The 19,325-nt window shown below is 38.7% G+C and overlaps 1 protein-coding gene across 1 annotated transcript; it reads right to left on the reverse strand.

The window, feature by feature from the left end:
* Positions 1–5,293: 5,293 nt before the first annotated feature.
* csdc2a (cold shock domain containing C2, RNA binding a) lies at positions 5,294–17,434 on the reverse strand. The gene is made up of 4 exons (XM_067576447.1): positions 17,282–17,434; positions 10,814–11,177; positions 10,499–10,621; positions 5,294–8,946 (listed from the first exon to the last, which is right to left on the reverse strand). The coding sequence occupies exons 2-4, from the start codon at positions 10,999–11,001 to the stop codon at positions 8,784–8,786; spliced, it is 474 nt and encodes a 157-aa protein (XP_067432548.1). The 5' UTR covers positions 11,002–11,177; positions 17,282–17,434; the 3' UTR covers positions 5,294–8,783.
* Positions 17,435–19,325: the final 1,891 nt, after the last annotated feature.

The raw sequence follows: 19,325 nt of genomic DNA on the forward strand, positions 1-19,325 counted from the left end.
TTCCTGGAGCCGGCAAACACTGGCCATTAGAGGGACTGCAGCTTAACAAAACCCAGTAAGCTATGGTAGTTGTCATCTGGTTGCCTCAGAAAACAAAGCCACAGAACCAAAAAAATGTGGTGAAAATGAACTTTAATATTTTTTTATTTGTTTCAAACCCATTGATGGTGTCGCGTGCAAGCAGGTTAGCTAACTAGCTTACCCTCATAGCTACAGGGTAATATGGCTAACTCAACTCACTATAGCTCATCAAAATTAACTAGTATGACTAGATTGCATTTAGATTGGGGGGAACTGAAAAAAATCAGCAGCAATCATATCTGGCTCTGTCCAGTTTTTCTTAACTGAAATAATTTGTGATGAAAAGTGGAACTAAAAATGATTTTGTGAAATAAAAACACTTTGGAAATAAGACACTTTGAAATAACAACTGCTGGAAATAAATGATAATAGATATTTGACAGTGTCTTATTTATTCATTAACGATTGAACACTTTGGATCTCCATGCTGAACTGGTAGGATTCCCAGTAAAGAACATACTGTTGCATACACACATGCATGGATGGATGAGTCCTGCCTAAAAAAATACATTAAAAACAAAATTTTTGGAGTGTCCTGGCAGGTGAATGATTAAGGATATGCTGTTTGATTGCCAGGGACCTTTGTTGCATGTCATATTCCTCTCTCTCTTTCCTTGTTTCCTGTCTGAATCTTCACTATCAACTGTCCAATAAAGGCAAAAAATGCAAAAAAAAATAATAGAATACCAATGAGAAACCAACAAGAAGCATTTTTTATTTGATGTGAAGGAAAGAGGCTGGATTGCTCAGAAAATCTCCATATACTGGTTCACAATGAGCTTAAACTGGAAAGGAATATAAACAAACGTTAAGATAATAAACTTTAAATACTCATATTATTGTGATTTATGGTGAAATAAAGACAAATACTGAGTCCACCCTGCAAATGACAGGCGGAGGAAGGCATCTGTGTGTGTGTGTGCGTGTTGTGCATATAATTGAATGTGTCAGAAATGGGCAGACAGCAAACACAGACGGACAGCTTGTAAAATTTAAGTAAACACATGTAGGCAATAGACAAAGTAAAGCAAGGACAGAAAAGAGAAGAGCAAAGGTTGGCCGGGCCATAAAAACTCACCACAGATAACATCCTCGCGCTGTAAAAACACACCCACATCTGCGATTCAGCTCGGGAAGCTTTTTGTACTGTTTATCTGTTTCACCTTGCAATGGGGACGATTGAATGAAGTGAATTAATCCCCAAACTAATTATTCTCAAACGAGAGCACCCCCACTCAATTAGTACAATCTGTTCACCTTAATTAAATCATTAAGTGATCAAGTAACTCTGGTGTCTGATGGTCTGAGCAGTGGCAGTGTGACTCTTTACATCCACATGTAGGCCACACACACGCACACACACACACACACACACGCACACAATTTAATGACAAGAATTTATTATCAGCTCATTACCTGCAATAATCATCATAAATCATGGTCACTTCTGGGGAAATTGTATAGACTTACATTCATTTTCTGGAGACTTACATAACCCTAACCTTAACCATGTCCTAACTGGGGACATGGCTTTTGTCCCCAATTGGACAAGCTGTCTCCATCTAACTGGCCCTAAGTCTGAAATTTGTCCCCAAAAGTAGCCTATGACAGACCCACACAAACACACACACACATTCACTCAGTCACATCTATCAGTGGGTGACCAGATTTCCCACGTTTGCTCCCTACAACACAAATGTTACTCATCTATCACTGTGACATTGAGGGAACCAATCTGAACCTGGCAGTAAAAGCATGTGTGTATGTGTGTGACTGTAAGGATGTCTGTGTGGTAACTGTAACTGAAAATAAAAGGATTTTTTAACAATAAACTTAATAAAAACAAATCAGTATCTCAATCAATGTCTTTTAGTTACTGTACACTCATACATTTTATTTGTTTTTTTATCCAGTGGTTTCGCTCTTGTAATGTGCACAACCGTCACATACAGTATTTACGACAAAAACTGCCCATAACAGTCAAACTAACATTATTAATCGCTGCATGACATCATACTAACTGCTGGACCGGAGCCATTGTCAATGGTATTAGTCTCAACTGTGCTTTTCCTGCAATGAAAATGTCTGCTGTGAGAAAAAGTCTATGAATCTAAATTTACTTTTGAAAAATAAGAAAACAACAACGCTCTGATGCTAACAAAGACTGTCAAGATTCAAGTTAGCAAAGTTTATATTGAAAGCGAAATGACATGTGAGGTACAAGATAGTTTTATCAGAGAAAAAAAACAAAAACTGATGATGCTCATCAGTGCTCAGATGCAGATCAGTCAAATGTAAAGACAGATGTTATGGTTTTTTGGCTTCCAAAGGGTGACTTGAGTCATAGAATTAGGATATTAACTTGGGTAGGTTTAGATTTAAAATGGAGAAAAATACTGTCGGCTTTATGTAGATTCTGTTTCATGTCCTGATTGTATTTATTGCATTATAATAAAATTTCACATTTTTAAACTGTACATTTTCAACTGCTGCATCAACATCATATTGAGGGATGATGTATGTTGTTAACAATTTGCCAAAGCTTGCCTGCATCATCCAGTGGGCATATGTGGATATAATTCCATGTTCGAGGTTATTTTAGTATTTCATCAGGGTTAAAATCAAGCCCATAATTTACCTTTATGCCTCTTATGTTTATACATTTTTTTATTTTAAAACTCCCAATGACATCTTTATTAATTAATTTTTTTCTTATTGAATCTCATTTGAGCATTTTTTGCTGTTATATATGATTTTGCGCAAAAATATACTGTATAGGTGAGGCATTAAAGCAGGGCAGAAAGAGTGGGAAACCTGTGAGGAAAAAAACAGTGACGTCATGTCTGAAAACAGAAATCTGACCAAAGTCCCATTTTTTCTGCCTCATTGTGTCTCCCTTTGTTTGCTTTCTTGATTTTTTTATTATCAGTGTTGATTTTCTCCCGGCACCTGCAGCATGCTCAGATGTTATCTGTCTGAATTACAGTAAGTCTCAATCACTTGCAGTTCACTGAGCTTCTATCTGTGTGTGTACGTCCACTGACTGTCGGCATGTCTGTGAGGTTGACCATAATAGACAAACCATGAAACGTCCATTTCTAAATCACAAAAAAAAGGGAAAAAAACTGGAGCATGTCTTTGCATTTTTCTATTGCTGTATGTTTGTGACGAAGGGACTCTGCTGCAGTTGGACACTTTAAAAGGCTCCAGTTTCAATGTAACTCTCTTACTTCTTTGTACCTCTCAAAGTGCACAGACAGATAGATGTCCAGACAGAAAGAGACTGTAATTGCTAGATGGAGCAGCGAAAGCTCAATTTGTCCTCTAGCAGATGATGTCACTGCGTCTCCTTCACCTGATATTCATTCATCAAAAAGCAGTTGGACTAAACATTCACATTACTGACATCTAGTGGCCGCTATTGGGCTTAATAATGAAAAAGGTCAAAGAAAAGAGACCAGACATGTTTTCCCAATAATACCCTCTTTAATTTTGTTTGTTTTTGTTTTGTTACAGCATGTAACAAAACCATCTCTATAGCCTCCCTTGATCAGTGGTGGAAGCCAGCATTTACTGTTCTTCAGTACAAACTGAGGTGATTGAGTGTTCTCATGCCATTTCATTGTTCTACTCCTCTACCTTTCAAATGGAAATGTTGTTTTTACTCCACTACATGTATTTGTCAGCTATAGTTACTAGTTACTTTACATGCAAAATCCGGGTTGATCTTATAAAACATGATGGATGAATTAAACCACCCAACAGTATATAAAATAGTTAAAACTAGCTCCATCTCAACCAAACACAATAGTAAAATGCTACATACACAGTAATTCATCAGTAATTATCCAGTACTATAATATATGATAGTCAGACAGCATTATGAATACTTTTACTTTCGATACTTTTAAATACATTTTGCTCCTTATACTTTTATTAATGTAACATTTTCAATGCAGGACTTTTACTTGCAGTCAAGTATTTTCACAGTGTAGTACTGCTACTTTACTTGCATAAGTAAAGGATCTGAATGCTTCCTCCACCACTGCTGTTGATATACAGTACTGTGCAAAGGTTTTAAGCACTTGAGATGTTTAGATTCTTATCCATAATGCAATACCATCAGGGAGGCGTCTGATCAGTCCCAAATTTATTCTACAGCATGACAACGACCCCAAACATACAGCCAAAGTCATAAATAACTATCTTCATCAACAAGAAGAAAAAGAAGTCCAACAACAGATGGTTTGGCCCCCACAGAGCCCTGATCTCAATATGATGGAGGAGACAGAAGCAACTAGGACGCCTAAATCAACAGAAGAACTGTAGCAAGTTCTCCAAGAAAAACTGTGTGCAGGTGAACTGAGGAGAACTGCTGCTGTTTTAAAGGCAAAGCTGCTCACACCAAATATCGATTTCATTTAGGTTCCTTCTGTTTACTGAACTTTGCATGAAGTTAATTGACAAATCAAAACTATTCCTGACATTATTTTTGAAAGCATCCTCATTTTACTTTTAGTGTCTAAAACCTTTGCACAGTGCTGTATATAGAAATCCAGACTGCTGTCTCTAGGGGCACCAGGTCTGTCAGCTCCAGCAGTGGCCTGTTTTTTGTCAGAGAGTAAAAAGGAAGTTTAAAACTGTGTTTAGTTTGGAATCGTGTTGTCCATTTGGCCTCTTACTCAATCTGCTTGTGTTTTCTTTTACTTGTTGTTGCAAAATGTCTTGCATCAACTTTGTTTGTGATTGATCTTTCTCCGTAAAGTCCTGTTTAAACATTCTTGCAGCTATAGAAATAAATGTAACTGTTTTGTATGTACACAAGTGGCTTTTTTGCCATTGACCCTTGTGTTGTAACCCACTATGTAGGAGTCAACTTGAAGATTATTTGTGCTGGGATGTCCTCTAACGGATTCCAGCGATACAATAAGGCACAGACAGGATGCGGTCTGTGCAAAAACAAGCCCAAATGAATATTTCCAAAGATCACACACACGCACACACACACACACACAGCTGTCTGAGACACTGAAGCAGAGCACATAGCAAAAACTTTATCCAAGTAAAGGAGGACTCTCAAAATAACTGCCCTATTTATTCTACTTTGTTCAGACACCAGTGAAGAAAAACTAAGGGAAAGTCTAAACTCAAAAAGAGCACAGAACAGTCTTTGCACCACATTAATGAAATAATAAACACACAGGTCTGTGAATACAGTAGTAAGTTTTATTCAAACTTTATCTTAATGACAAAAGACAATGTCACAGTGATTTGACAAAATTAAAAAATGCTCATGAACACAATCAAACTTGTTCCTCTCACAGTAAAGAAACCAAACAGATGCAGTGTGTTACTGATGTTACTGTAAGTCACACTTGTGGCGAGAAATCAAAGATGCATAGGAGAGCTGATGACGCCTCTCTGAAGGCTCCAACTGCGTTACTGCATGATGAAACAGAATCAACACATTCTACGTAAAATTACACAAACAGTACAGAACATGCCGATTTCCAAAACAACAAAACTGCTTGTTATTTTGAACGTCACATAGTTATTAAAAATTAGACAAAGATTATGTAGAAATTAGAAACTTGTGACAAGAAAGGTTGAAGGGGTTTTTTTTTGTTTTGCCTGTCGATGATGACATGACGGTAGCAAAGGGATTTTAACAGGGTAGTATCATTAGAGTGAGGTGTGCAGTGTATTCAAACAGGCTTCAGTTTGCACAAATACTTATAAATGCAGCCTTTAATTACCAAACACCTGATGTTCCCATAGTTACAAATGAAAATAAATAAGTCAATAAATAAATAGTAATCTAAAACTTACACCAGGAAGCTTTTGCTGCTCTGTTTTTGTTTTGCTATTTTTCACAGTCATTTGCCGTGATGTATGAAACTTACTGGACTCCCCCGTGTTCAACCTAAATCAGCAGTTCATCCTCCTCAGCCTGACCCAACACCTTTTAATTTATTATTAATTGATTGATATAAAGAAAAGGGAAAACCTGAGGGGTGAAAATACTGCATTTCACAAGAGGGAGTCATTATCACAAAGATAGAAAACATGAGAAAAATCTGGGCATTAAAACTTTTCTTTTCTGATTACATAAACGATTTAAAGGAATATTAGCAATTTGGGGAAACACAGTTATTCCCTTTCTTCCTTGAGAGTTAGATGAGAATAACGATACCACTCTAAGACATAAAAGTGGCATTGATCTTCTCATTTAACTCCGGGCAAGAAAGTGAGTAAGGATATTTCTCAAAATTTCTAGCAATTATTTTAAAGGTTACAACTTTCACCTGATGACCCGCAAGTTGAGAACTGCTGATTTTAATCTTGGTCTTCCTCCGTACACGTGCTTTAAACATTTCAAACCTAGATGTATCAGTGCTCAAGTACATCTACAGTCACTCCATCCTCTGCCCGTTCCCTGACCCTCCTCCCTTTCCGGTTTCCTTCCCCAACCCAAAACCCTCTGGCCTGGTTTCCCAGTGGCAGGCACACACAACATACAGCTACCGCCTCTACCACCGAAACATATGACCGTCATAGGAGCTGGCTACAATAATACTGGATTTCTACACTTGCCAAATAGACAAAAATACAGTAGTGCTACAATATTTAAAAGGAAAATAAATCCTTATATGTGGAGCTAATCTTAGCTCCGGAGGCCGAAATGCAGTAAGAGTGAACTGAATGTGTCACATGCCTTCAAATGGGGTCGCGTTCATGAGAAGAGTCTCTATGAATGCCCGCCCTCTGGTGGTATTCACAACTTTGAAAGTGGAAATTTTCTGAAAGCTCCAAGTTCACAAGTTGCGATGTATTGTTGACATTTTCAGAAACAGTGGAAGCCATGGAAGTTAATTTTTCGGTGGATGGTAAGTTAATATATTTTAATTTTAGTCGTTTAGAGTTTCTCTTAGTAATTTTATATGTCCGAGGAAAATGTTGATATTCCCAGCAGCCTCATCTTTTTCCTATGTCGTTATGCCTGTGCATTTCCTGCATTATGTTACCTGCTTGCTAGCTAGCTAAATTGTTGGCCTTGTGACTACACCAACAGTAATGTTAATATTAGCTAATGTAGCTAGCTTTTGGCATCCATGTTGCTTAGCAGCGGTGTTCTCACAACTTAACCACTTGAATGCCAAGCACATCATGTACATAACTTCCCATGTTGAGCTCACAAGTTCCATTTTAGTGTGCTCATTTGGCAGCCACACACAAGGAGCATTGTGTAGCAACCTTGAAAATACTTGAGAAGGCAGATCTGAGCAGCTGTCCCTTCATTAAAGATACCATGTGGAGTTTTTGACCACTAGTAGCATCATGAACAATGTTTTTACAAGTGGGTCCCCGTTTGGCAACGCAATACACATTCCTGCCACCAGTTTCATGGTATTCAGCTGATCTGCAGGTGGCGGTAATGTACAAAGAACGGCACTTGCAACAAAGGCAAGGAAGAAGACTGCAAGCTAATAAACATTGACTGATGTAAACAATGCACGATTTATGATCCATTCCAATACTTTTGTTACACCTTAATGATGTACACAATGCATATTGTTGAGAAACACTGAATGTAAACATAACTTTTCTGTTTAAAGGTGCAATATATAAGAATCAGAAATTCCTTCTCATTAATGACACCGGTGGCCATTATATGAGCTGCAGTCAGAATCCTGTTGCTCAGTCAGCACCCAAGTGAGCAGTGGCACTAACATTAGTCAGCTGAAGCCACAATATCACAACATATATTTCACACGCTTTGCAGTGATGTTAGCTTACCTGTCCAGTAGAAAGAAAGCCAGCCTGGGGTCAGATGTTAATGGACTCAATTTCTAAGCTAACGTTAGCTAGTGTTGCACCCTCTTGGTGCTGTAGGGCTCCTGGCAAAACCGTCCTGAGTCCTTTACATAGAAATCAATCCACAGGCTGCTATAGGCAACCGAGAAAGTCAGGGAAGGTCTAATTTTATTATTTCTTCAGATTCTGTTGATAATTTTAGTTAATTTTTGAATGTTTGTAAACTAATGTAATGTGTGTAAACTAAAATTCTTACATATTGCACCTTTAAGAAAACTGCAAACCCAATCGTGATTGGTAATTGATGAAGGTAATTTTATTTTCCCCTTTTAATCTTTGTTTTACTGGTGGAAACTATCAAAATCTGTCATTGTAAACAGACAAAATGTGGCTGGAATAGATTTTTGTCCCATGACTTAATTTAAAGTGGGAGTGAAATTCAGACCTCAACAGAGTTGGTCCCTTAAAATTTGCAATTTCTCATCTGTAGTGTACCCATGGAGAGTCAGTATGACCAAATTATGTCAAATTTGCTCAAAATGCATTTCGGCCTCTGACCCAGCTGCCTCTTCTCAGCATCCCGCCCCCTCTAAGACATCACTTCACCAACCCCTGCCCTTCAAAGAAAAACATTCAAACAAATACATTCAAAGCTTAATTTTCAACCCAATCCTTTATACTTAAATGTTCACCCTCTCTTCTCCCTCAGACCTATACTGTGCCTGTCCTAAGTCCAAGCCACCTCAGGCTGAACTTCGCCATGCTCCGATCCTGCTGATCTGGTCCCACACTTAACACCCCGAAAACAAAAAACCTCAAATTAAATCCAAATCCCCCCGGCTCCATTTCATGAGCCTCTGCAGCCCTGCAGCCTGGAGCGCTAGAGTCTAGGAGCTGATGATCTGACCTGACCAGGTCTCATGCTTGGTGCCCGGATTCAGGTGGGTGATCACCACATCGACCGCCTGGATCTTCTGGTTCTTGGGAGGGATGGGGCACACCTTGTACGTGACCTCATCTCCTTCCATAGGCACGTACTCTCCCTCAATGCTGTCAAAGAAACAGATATTACAAACTCAGTCAAATATAGTTCAGCCATTTAAGGACAGTGCCTTCTTTAAACATGAAGTATGAGTTGGCTCTATCCCTAGGATACATTTTAGTTTACTCCAATGAGCAGGAGAAACTGTAGTGTAGTGGAACTGAAATGAGTAACCTTTCGGGTATAAGGAATGATTCATAAATGATGAGACCACTACATCTGACCTGTGCAGTTATTTAAAGTAATGCCTTTGGAATGTATTTTTGCACAGAAAGAGGACTGTGGAGTTTGTCCTGTATCTCTTACCTTTGTTTATAGCGTTAGGAGAGGATTGCTCTCCTCTTTCAATGTACATATGGGGATATGAGTATTTTTTTTTAAAGAAACACTTGAAAAAATTTGAACATATCCCTAAAATAAGGTTTAAAATACTGTACCAAAACAGACTCTACACGGTAAAAAAGCCAAGTCAAACTTTTGTTGCATGACATTTTTTTTAAAGGTTTTGACTGGTGATTTTCTATATTTTTCTTTTTGTCAACAAATCTCATGTGCAGAGCCAAACCAGCAATTAATTAATATTCTACTTACAAGTATTGTGTGTGAATCCAAAGTGTGACATATCATATTCCTCTGTGCTGTAGAACTCCATTGTTGTCCAAAAACTATTAAAAACACATCAATGAGCCACACCGCTACATCGGGTAACATGTTCCTCCGCCATGAAGAGTTTGGGCATGTTACTAAAGTCATTTACAATGCACAATACAATACAAAGTCAAGAAGTTGTGATATGTAGCACAACAAACTAGCAAAGCACTCTAAACACAACCACGGTCCTGCACATGCACAGTGTGTTATTTGACGAGTATAACTGCTGTACAAGGAACTACTCTCCGGGGACTGAAAACATGAATGCTGTTTTTAGTCTTCTGTCTAAGCAAACTACTGTGACCATAATCTTTGTGGTGAAGTACCACCAGTGCAGCAGTGTGACTCATTGATGTGTTTTTAATAGTTTTTGGACAACAGTACAGGTCTACGGCACAGAGGAATCAGATATATCAGGCTTAAGATACACACACCATACTTGTAAGTAGGATGAGTTCATTGTTGGTTTGGCTCTGCACATGAGATTTGTTGACAATAAGAAAAATATAGAAAACCTTATCCTTTAAATTCTTCCCAGCAATGGTCAGCCTTGTAGTTTAAGTCAACAGTTCATTTCAACGAAATAATTTCTGATATGTTTGATAACTTAATTGTTCAAATGAAAGCTTGTCATAGTCTGATTGTGTGATTATCATAAGTTTTGGTTCATTTTATTTGACAAGTTCATGTAATTTAGCAAATAATGAATCGGCTTACTCTGAGGGAAGCTATGGAGTTAATAGGATCTGGTGTTTTATGTCAAAAGATGCTGTTCTTCTGTATTCTCTACAAGCAAAATGATATACTATGAACTGAGCTAAAATCATAATTTCACAGGGCAACCTCCAGAAAACCATCTGATGCCGGGAAAACCGTAACAGTGTAAAAGTTAGCTGAATGGTCACTCACTCAGAGATGTGGACGAAGATGTCCTCTCCTCCATGAGTAGGGCGTATGAATCCATGACCCTGAGACCTGGAGAAGTTCTTACACACACCTTTAAATACGGGACCTGATTTGGCTCGCACTGTCCTGCAGAGAAAGAGAGAGCGACCAGGACAGAGAGAAAGAGGCACAGTGGGAGAGATCGAGAAAGAGAACGGGATAGCATAAACAGTTATTACATGAAATACTGCCGTGCCCACGGTTTGCTGTGTGTAAAGATGATTATCAAGATCATAATATGTACAAGGAGACTCAAACACTTGTGTCTTTCCTACTCACGCTGAGTATGTGCGGGTGCGTTTGGTGGGCAGTGGGCTGGGCAGCTCTCCAGGTTGAGGCGGTTTCCTCTCCCTCTCCCAAACCCGGCTGCCCTCCCTCAGGAAGGGGAAGGAGAGCTGCAGCGGGGTGCGTGGGGACGCGAGTGGCAGCGGGGGGTCAGTCGGCGAAGAAGGGTCAGGGTCAGACATCTTGACTTGTTGCGAGTTCTTGGGGTTTGGGTTTTTTTTTCTGTTTTGGGTTTTCTCCGGCGGCACACAAGGAAGAAGAGAAAGGAGGGTTACACCTCCTGCATGGCAAGAATGTATGTGAGGGAGGGGAGGTACTCAATGAGGAGGTCTTACAGGTGGAGGGCAGCAGTGAGATCCTGAAAGAAAAGAAGAATGAGAGAGAAAGGGAAAGAAATTTTTATATTCAATTGCTATAATTTTCTTTTTGATTGTACATTTACTTTCACTTCAGGCAGAGATTTCCTCTATTTCCTGTATTCCTGTATGACACACAGGGTTTACTGGTGGCTATGGCATTTAAAAATCTCCTCCAGACTCGTCTTAGGACATATAAACATTCTCTGCTTGGAATATTAAATTGTGTCTGATGTGTTTTTTCAGCTACCTTGTTATAATACTTAAAATGACTCAGTGTTTGTGCACTTGAGACTTCAAGTTTCCACATCACATTTGTGTAAATTGAATACTGGACCGGGATTGGCTCCAAATGAGTTGTGATGTCACAAATCATGCTCGTTTATACAAGTCTTAAAGTCAATTCAAGGTGAGCAAAGAGAAATTTTTCCCCCTCAGCAGATTAATATGAAAATAGTCTTCTAGTGTCAAACTGTTCATACATCATTCAGCACAGTGAAGCTCAAACATTCAACTGAGAGAACAAGAAGAAAAACAGTAGAGGACTTAAAGATGCTGACCAACATCCCTGGTTTGGTGCATGTCACCCATCTGTACCACTTAATTTCTAGTCAGCTCTCTACTGTCAGACAAAAATGTCATAAAACACCAGGAACACAAGTTTTACCAAAATCCAGTAACCAAACAGTCTCATTTCATTTAGGCCAATAGTGATATAGATATTTTTCATTTTATTGCAACCCCATTATGTGCCAAGTTTCCACCGGTGGAGCTGATGTGGGAGCTGCTGTGCTCTAAAAGCACAGCCTGCCCTACATTATTATGAACACTGCACTATGATTGAGTGAAAGGTGAGAAAATCACATCATCTTAAATGTAGAAACATGTAGCGATTATTTAGTCATTGATTTTCAAATCTCATTGTTGTTGTATTTTCTCCACTTAGTGAATCCTTGAAAGCTTCCCTCTAAGATGCTGACTGTCATGTTACCTTCAATGACGTTTTATTAAATATAACAGTAGGAATCTGCTCCCTTCACTCATCACAACAGGCCTCTAGAAACAAACAGGAACTTAGAGATCAACTTTTTCCCAAATAGGCCACTGCACATACAATCGCTGTCCAGTGAAAACCATGTATCACCATATTTGGTGATTTAGAAAATGTTCAGAGAAACAGAGGGATTAGGCGTTCCTTTTGGAGAAAATTCTCTACATCTTAGACTAAATAAACTATTGGATTACATAAAATATGCACTGTCATCAAACTAAAGTAGCACACTTGTGCAATCTTCCACATATCAACTCAGTGTCTAATATCAGGCATATTAATGATATTATGGGATGAGGACCTAACATATTTTTAAGAAATTATTATTCAATACTGATAAGCTATAATTGAGAATCGCAAGATTTAACACTCAAAATATAACATTACCTCTGGCTGCATTGCATTCTGGTCTTTTGAGTCTCTTTTCTAAGTATATTTCTGTTTCACTTTACTGAAAAATACAGCATTCAAAAGATAACCTTTCTGAGTGGAAATTGTTTTCTTTGTTTTTTTTTCTTTGTGATATTTACTGTTTAAAGTCCCCTCCAGTCAAAGTTGTGTTTTTCTTCTTATTACAGTATTCAATTCACACAAGTGTGATGTGGAAACTTGAAGCCTCCAGTGCACAAACACTGAGAAAGGACTTTGCAGTGAAGTAACATCTTGTAGTTAAACTTTAGAAATAAATTTATTTTACATATTCAGAGATTCTGGATTTTTCAATTAGGAAGAAGCAGTCAAGGCCATTTTAAAAATACATATCAGACACAGTTTATTATTCCAGGCAGAGTGTTTTTATATGTCTAAAAATATGACAGGATGGGATCTTTAAGTTTATTGTCAGACTACATTGTCAGTGTTCAGGGAAGTATCCCACAATGTTGGAGTCGTCACAGGCGCATTGAAAGAAAATTACATCAAGAGATGAGCTAATAGACCCAGACGTTGCCTCTAAAAACGAATCAATAGCTGGTTCTTTTTTTTTAACAGTGTTTAAGTGGATTTTTCCTGGTAGGTAGAAGCAACAACCAGGCGTACAACAGCTGGAAGCTTCTGTGAGAATAACAAAGCAATTTGATTTCCGAGTGCCAGACTGTGATCTAGCTCGCTTTGAAAAGGTCCCAAGATGATGTAAATACCAATCCTGCCCCGGAGGGCCTTGGCTTGGCTCATCACACTTTATTATATTAAAAGCTCTGCACGCACAAAACTGACATCCATTACAGGATTGCTCTTTATAGTCTGTAACCAAACAGCAAGCTGCTCTCCGAACCGTTTCAGACAGTCCCAGTAGGACGAATGAGCTCTGTCTCCACACCATGACACAAAGCCAGTTATCATTTTGTAACTGGTGGGGGGGGAAGTGACGTGTGTATCGTTACTGTAGCTACAAACACAAAGGGTTATAAATTGCTTTACACAGAAACCTGGTTTAACTGCAACACTGACGTAGGCGGATGTGTTATTGGGGTTATCAGCAGCCACCTCCCACTGAGTCTTAGTATTGATGTGACATCTGCAGTCTGAATGTGTGACAAAGACTGATGAGTTGATGGCGTGTCAGAGTGAATCCCTCAGGCTCCTTTCAATATCACACTCAGCCTCTCTCTCTGTCAGTCTAAATATAGCAGTGTGTGGTGAGATGGAGGCGGTCTTTTAAACTGGACAGCAGAGTCTCAGGCTGGAGGCTTTAAAACTTTCTGAGGCAAAGGTTAACATACCACACTGGAGTTTTTTTGTTTCACAAACATTTCTGAGATGCAATGATCATTTCATTGGTCGGTTGAGTTGAGACTTGCAATGTGTTCTGTCTGTCCGACCACTGAGATACATGTCAGAGATGAAGTCCAAGTCCTCAGACAACACCAGTGGCTACATATGAAGATGTTAGCATTATGTTAGCACTTATCATCATCTCATCCTCTTCCCAGCTTCTGCTGATTGGTCTAACTTTCACCTGCTGGTCTCAAATTATTCTGATTGGACGTATCTGTCAGTTGGCTGATATCTCATAGTGAGATTTTTATTTCTTCTCTCTTTATTTAAAGTGTTACAGACTAATTATGTTTTAAAAGTTTTCTTGTGAATTGACAGTTCAGTAAATCTAATGTGATGTTTTAAATTCCTGTTTGTTCATCATTTGCATATGTGCATATGATAAAAAAATATATAATTAAACTTACATGGTCAATGTTTTTCTTTAGATTTATGGAAAGTATGGAACCCAAACAGCACATTATATCATATCTGACACCAGCAGTTTCAGTTGAACTTTCTGTTGCTCGAAGTTACAGTTTAACTGACATTTTTATATCCGTCGTTTGTCATAACTGTAAAACAAGCAGATGTTAACAGGAATATTTTGTCTACTCTCCAGATAGCTTCATTGGTGTTCCATTTATTCCAGCTATTTCTGTGATCAGATAACCTGTCATTATGCTAGCTGTCTGATGCTAATGTGCTGCTAATGCTACTCTTTTTTCTGTTGAACTACAGTGAATGTCACATGTTTTATTCCTCTTATGGACTCTATATGTTTAAGTGTATCATATTTATTACTGTGTTTTACCTTCCATGGGGACCTAATATGTTTTCACTGAGGATACTTTGATTCTTTCTTGGCATGTTTCATTATGGGGACAATTTAACTAATTTTAGAGCTGCAACAATAAGTCAATTAATCAACTGACAGAAAAATAATCAGCAACTATTTTGATAATCGATTAATTGTTTTAGTCAGTCTTTAAGAAAAAATGCCAAACATTTGCTGGTTCCAGCTTCTCAAATGCAAAGATATGCTGCATTTCTATGTTTTATATGCTTTAAATTGAATACTTTTGGGTTTTGGACTGTTGGTCACACAAAACAAGAAATTTGATGTGCTTGGAACATTACAACAGGCATTTTTCACTATTATCTGACATTTTATAGACCAAACGATTTAATCAATAATGAAAATAATCGTTAGTTGCAGCTGTACTTTGATATTATTTTTGTAAAGACAGCTTACTTGTTACTACACTCATACTTTTGTCTAACTCTTGTTCAATTGATCAGATGCTTTTCAGATTTGTAACTACAATCATGGAATCGGATTTTCCTCTTTCATAACTAGTCAAATATTTCAAAGGTCACCCGCTGTCGTGAACCATTACCATTTATCACGGCATGTGCACTTATGTGTATAGATTGAACAGAGGAATGATAATACAGAGAAAATGCAAATAAATCTAGCAACATCATATGAAACTTTTCACATGTCAACACAGCAAAAATAAATGTATCAGCGTTCCAGACTGAGCATTACAGGAGCAACAGTTCATATTGATTCAGTATCAGGTTTAAACTCTACAATATGATGCTTATTTTTACTGCAGTTTGCACATTGCAACAATTTTGCATAATCTTATGTGACACCTGACTCAGAAACTGTGGGGTAGCGTTCATATATTCTCCATTGTAAATCTCTATTAAGCCATATTTGGTCATGAAACAATGTCTCCTTGGGAAGACCTTATGTTGCTTTTATTATTATTTGGGGAAAAAAAGCATATTTTCTTTGCCAATGAGATTAAGGGATGGGATTTTTAAAGGGCAAGCAATTTGTACCTCTGAGTAACATGAGAAAACTACACAGATTTAAGCTGGCAGTACAAGGGTTCAAAGATCACAGTCATCATCACAGGAGTGGCACTAATCTCTCCATCCTTTAAGCTCATTTATTTATTTTCATTTAGGGGAAAAGATACAGCAAATGGCTGATGAGTGAGGCTTTTATCCTCCTGGTATCATGTTGGACAGTGTTGATGATGAACATGCACATCTGTCATGACGGTGGCACAGGGGAGAGCACTGATACCATGACTGATGGATGACAAGGCATAAGTATGTAGCCTAAATAATTCAGCGACTTGACTGGTGAGCTCCTCTTTCATTAGCCCGCTTATTAGGCCGAGAGCGCACCAGGAAATGGACTTCTTTAATGGGTCTGCAGTGCTTCTGTGTCAGATGAGCTGACGAAACACTTAATCAGGAGGGTGTCGGGCTGCTTTAAAAACAGAAGCCAGATAGGGCAGTGGTTCTCAAAGTGGGGTCCGGGGACCTCCAGGGGTCCTTGAGGGGGTCCCCAGCGAAAGGGGAATCATTGATTTTCACTATAATTCCATCCATAAGTAACACAAAGTCTTATCAGATGGGGGACCCTGGGACAAAATCTTGTCAAATGGGGGTCCGTGGTCTGATTCGTCTCAGTTTAGGGGTCCTTGATAAGAAAAAGTTTGAGAACTGCTCAGATAGGGGGCCGGACTAGAGGAAGGAAAGGAAAGAAGAGAGCTGGAGGAGCTTTGAAAAGACAGACAAAAGGCCAAAACCTCACAGTGAAACCAGGGCACTGTGGCTGTCTGTACTCCTCTTCATCAGCATGTGAGGCACGTCAACTGCTCTCCACACACACACACATACACAGATACAGATACACACAGACACACACACACACAGAGAGAGAGAGAGAGAGAGAGAGAGAGAGAGAGAGAGAGAGACAGAGAGAGAGAGAGAGAGAGAGAGAGAGAGAGAGAGAGAGAGAGAGAGAGAGAGAGAGAGAGAGAGAGAGAGAGAGAGAGAGAGCCTGTCTTTAAACTTTAAATTAGCCCTTTTAAAAAACAAATAACAGCATTTTTTTAATGGTATGATTTGTTTGAAAGTGTAGCTGGCAGAGCCTGAATTATTCACTCCAGGCGGTTTGTTTCCAGAACATACTGTGGCAGCTTCAGACAAGAAGCCAGAAAGAAGGATGCTCAACAAACTGCATCACCCTCTCCTCCAATAAAATAAAATTTGACTCCGGGATAAAACGTGAAAACATGACGCCTGAGGTGGTAAATCTGTGCTCAGATGTAAAGACAACCACCCGGCATTTTATCACAATACTGCCACAACCCGACGCCGTCTGCCCGGCTGGAAGAATGAAAGGATCGGATGTGTAAAGCCAAGCTGCAAATCACCCCCCATCACCCTCCCCCCTTAAAAAAAACCCCGATCGATTAAACGACGTCTTACCGTGATCAGCTGTCAAGTCAGACGCGACTTTTGAGGCGATCTGAGGGTAATTATGTAATTGAATCCGGTGAAAGCTGCGGGGACATGTGGTGGAGAAGTCAGTGGATCTTGGTGTGGATGCGGCGCACACAGGCGGGATGAGAAAGCAGCAAATGAAAAGGAGGCAGAGGGGAGATGGGGCGGGGGGTGCCGGGGGTCACTGTGCTAAAAACAACACTACACTACAGTCAAGTCTTTGTTCTGCTCGTGCACGTTTTCTAATGTTTTATTCGGCGCATATAGTGAGATTTAATTAGATGTTTAATGGACTGAGACTGGCTGTTTGTTTATTTGCGTTACTCATCTCTATATGAATGCTCAGTGTCCTTTACAATAAATACATTAAAGTCACATCAATTATTAAACACATGATAGAATTTGTGATTATTTTTAGTGTCGATAAAATATAACTACAAATACAGTACTCTCCCATTTTATTTATCCAGTTAATAATAATAATAATAATAATAATAATAATAATAATACGTAAATTTGTACTTTCATTCATAGTGAAGCTCAAAGTGCTACAATATTAATAACATACAACATAAAGATAATAATAATAAGAATTAACATGAAAAGACATATATATATGTATATATGAACAAAATTAATTTATGTATGTTTTTGGGTATCCCCCCTTGCCCCACCAGCCTCTGGTCTCCCATTCATTTCAATTGACCATGTCCATGATGACGTTTTAGGTGACATCATCAACAGTTGTAAGTGCCTTGCTAAAAGCTACTGTCCTCTATATGTTTTACTTATATCAGGATGTAAACTAACAAGCGCCTGTAACAGGCTGGCCTGCAGCTCTGTGAGGCTGTATCATCTGGGGACCATGAATGTCTAAACACATTTTAATGATGATTCCAGTTGTTCAGTCTGGACTAAAGTGGTGGACAGACTAACATTCATAAAGCTCCTGCATGGCTAAAAACATCCTTCCAGGGTTTGATTTTTTTTTCTTTTCTCTCTCAGTCCATCACACTGTGAAATATTCATGATGACTCAGCTCATGATGAGTTTTCTATGTAACTATCAAGGGGTGATGACACACTCTTAGGTTTTATGTTGTATGTCACTTGATGTACACATGTTACATGTTTTATCTGTCAGCAAGACAACATTTCCCCACAGAGACAATAAAGTTAAAGTTAAAAGTTCCCTTGACTGATCCCACCCAGATGCTCTTGAGCAAAGTGGTTCACTTATAACCTACAGCAGCACACGAGCTCTTACTCAAACCTTTTGGGTTAAATGACATGTTACGCATGTGGTTTAAAATCTATTTATGCATGTCCATTTTTTAAAGCTGTAAACTCTACAAACTATTGTTTGCAGCTCTGGTATTATAAACTTGCTTTGGTTCCAGTTCAGTTGAAATTCTTCCTCAGAAATTCTTTCCAGGCTTTCTTCTTTCTGTGACATTTCAGAATGACCACTTTGTCTGAAAGAGCTCTGGACTTTTTTTTCAGCACAGATTGGATAAGAGGAGACAAGTGTCTTATTATGCTCCCGCAGAACATTCGTCTAGTTTTAAATGTTCACAGAAACAGGCAGCGTAAATGTAATTCAGACTGGTTTCCAGTTTAACCTACAGCTCATCAGCTCATCACTGTAAATAGTGCTGATTTTAATCTGCATTTGACCCATGACATGTCAAACTGTTACTGAAAGAGATCAAAAACAGCATTGACTCTTGTTCACATTCACTTACAGAATACAGGATATCATAATCAGAATGTGTCAGAGACAAATTACCCTCCATAGAGGCAACGCAGACCTTGTTGATTACTTTTCCCGGATCTGTGTCGTCTGTTGCGCAGATACACCAGAGCTGTTGAGAACATGTCGCCCAAAATAGGATCTATGGACTCATATTCATATATTTAAAAGGATGATACACACTTTATCCTTATATGTCACTGCTCTCTAAACACCTTGCAATGAGCCCGTTTCATTAAACATGATTATAAATCACTGGATTTCAGATGTAATGCTT

Source organism: Thunnus thynnus, chromosome 20 (assembly GCF_963924715.1).
Source record: "Thunnus thynnus chromosome 20, fThuThy2.1, whole genome shotgun sequence".
In the NCBI taxonomy this organism is placed as follows: Eukaryota; Metazoa; Chordata; class Actinopteri; order Scombriformes; family Scombridae; genus Thunnus; species Thunnus thynnus.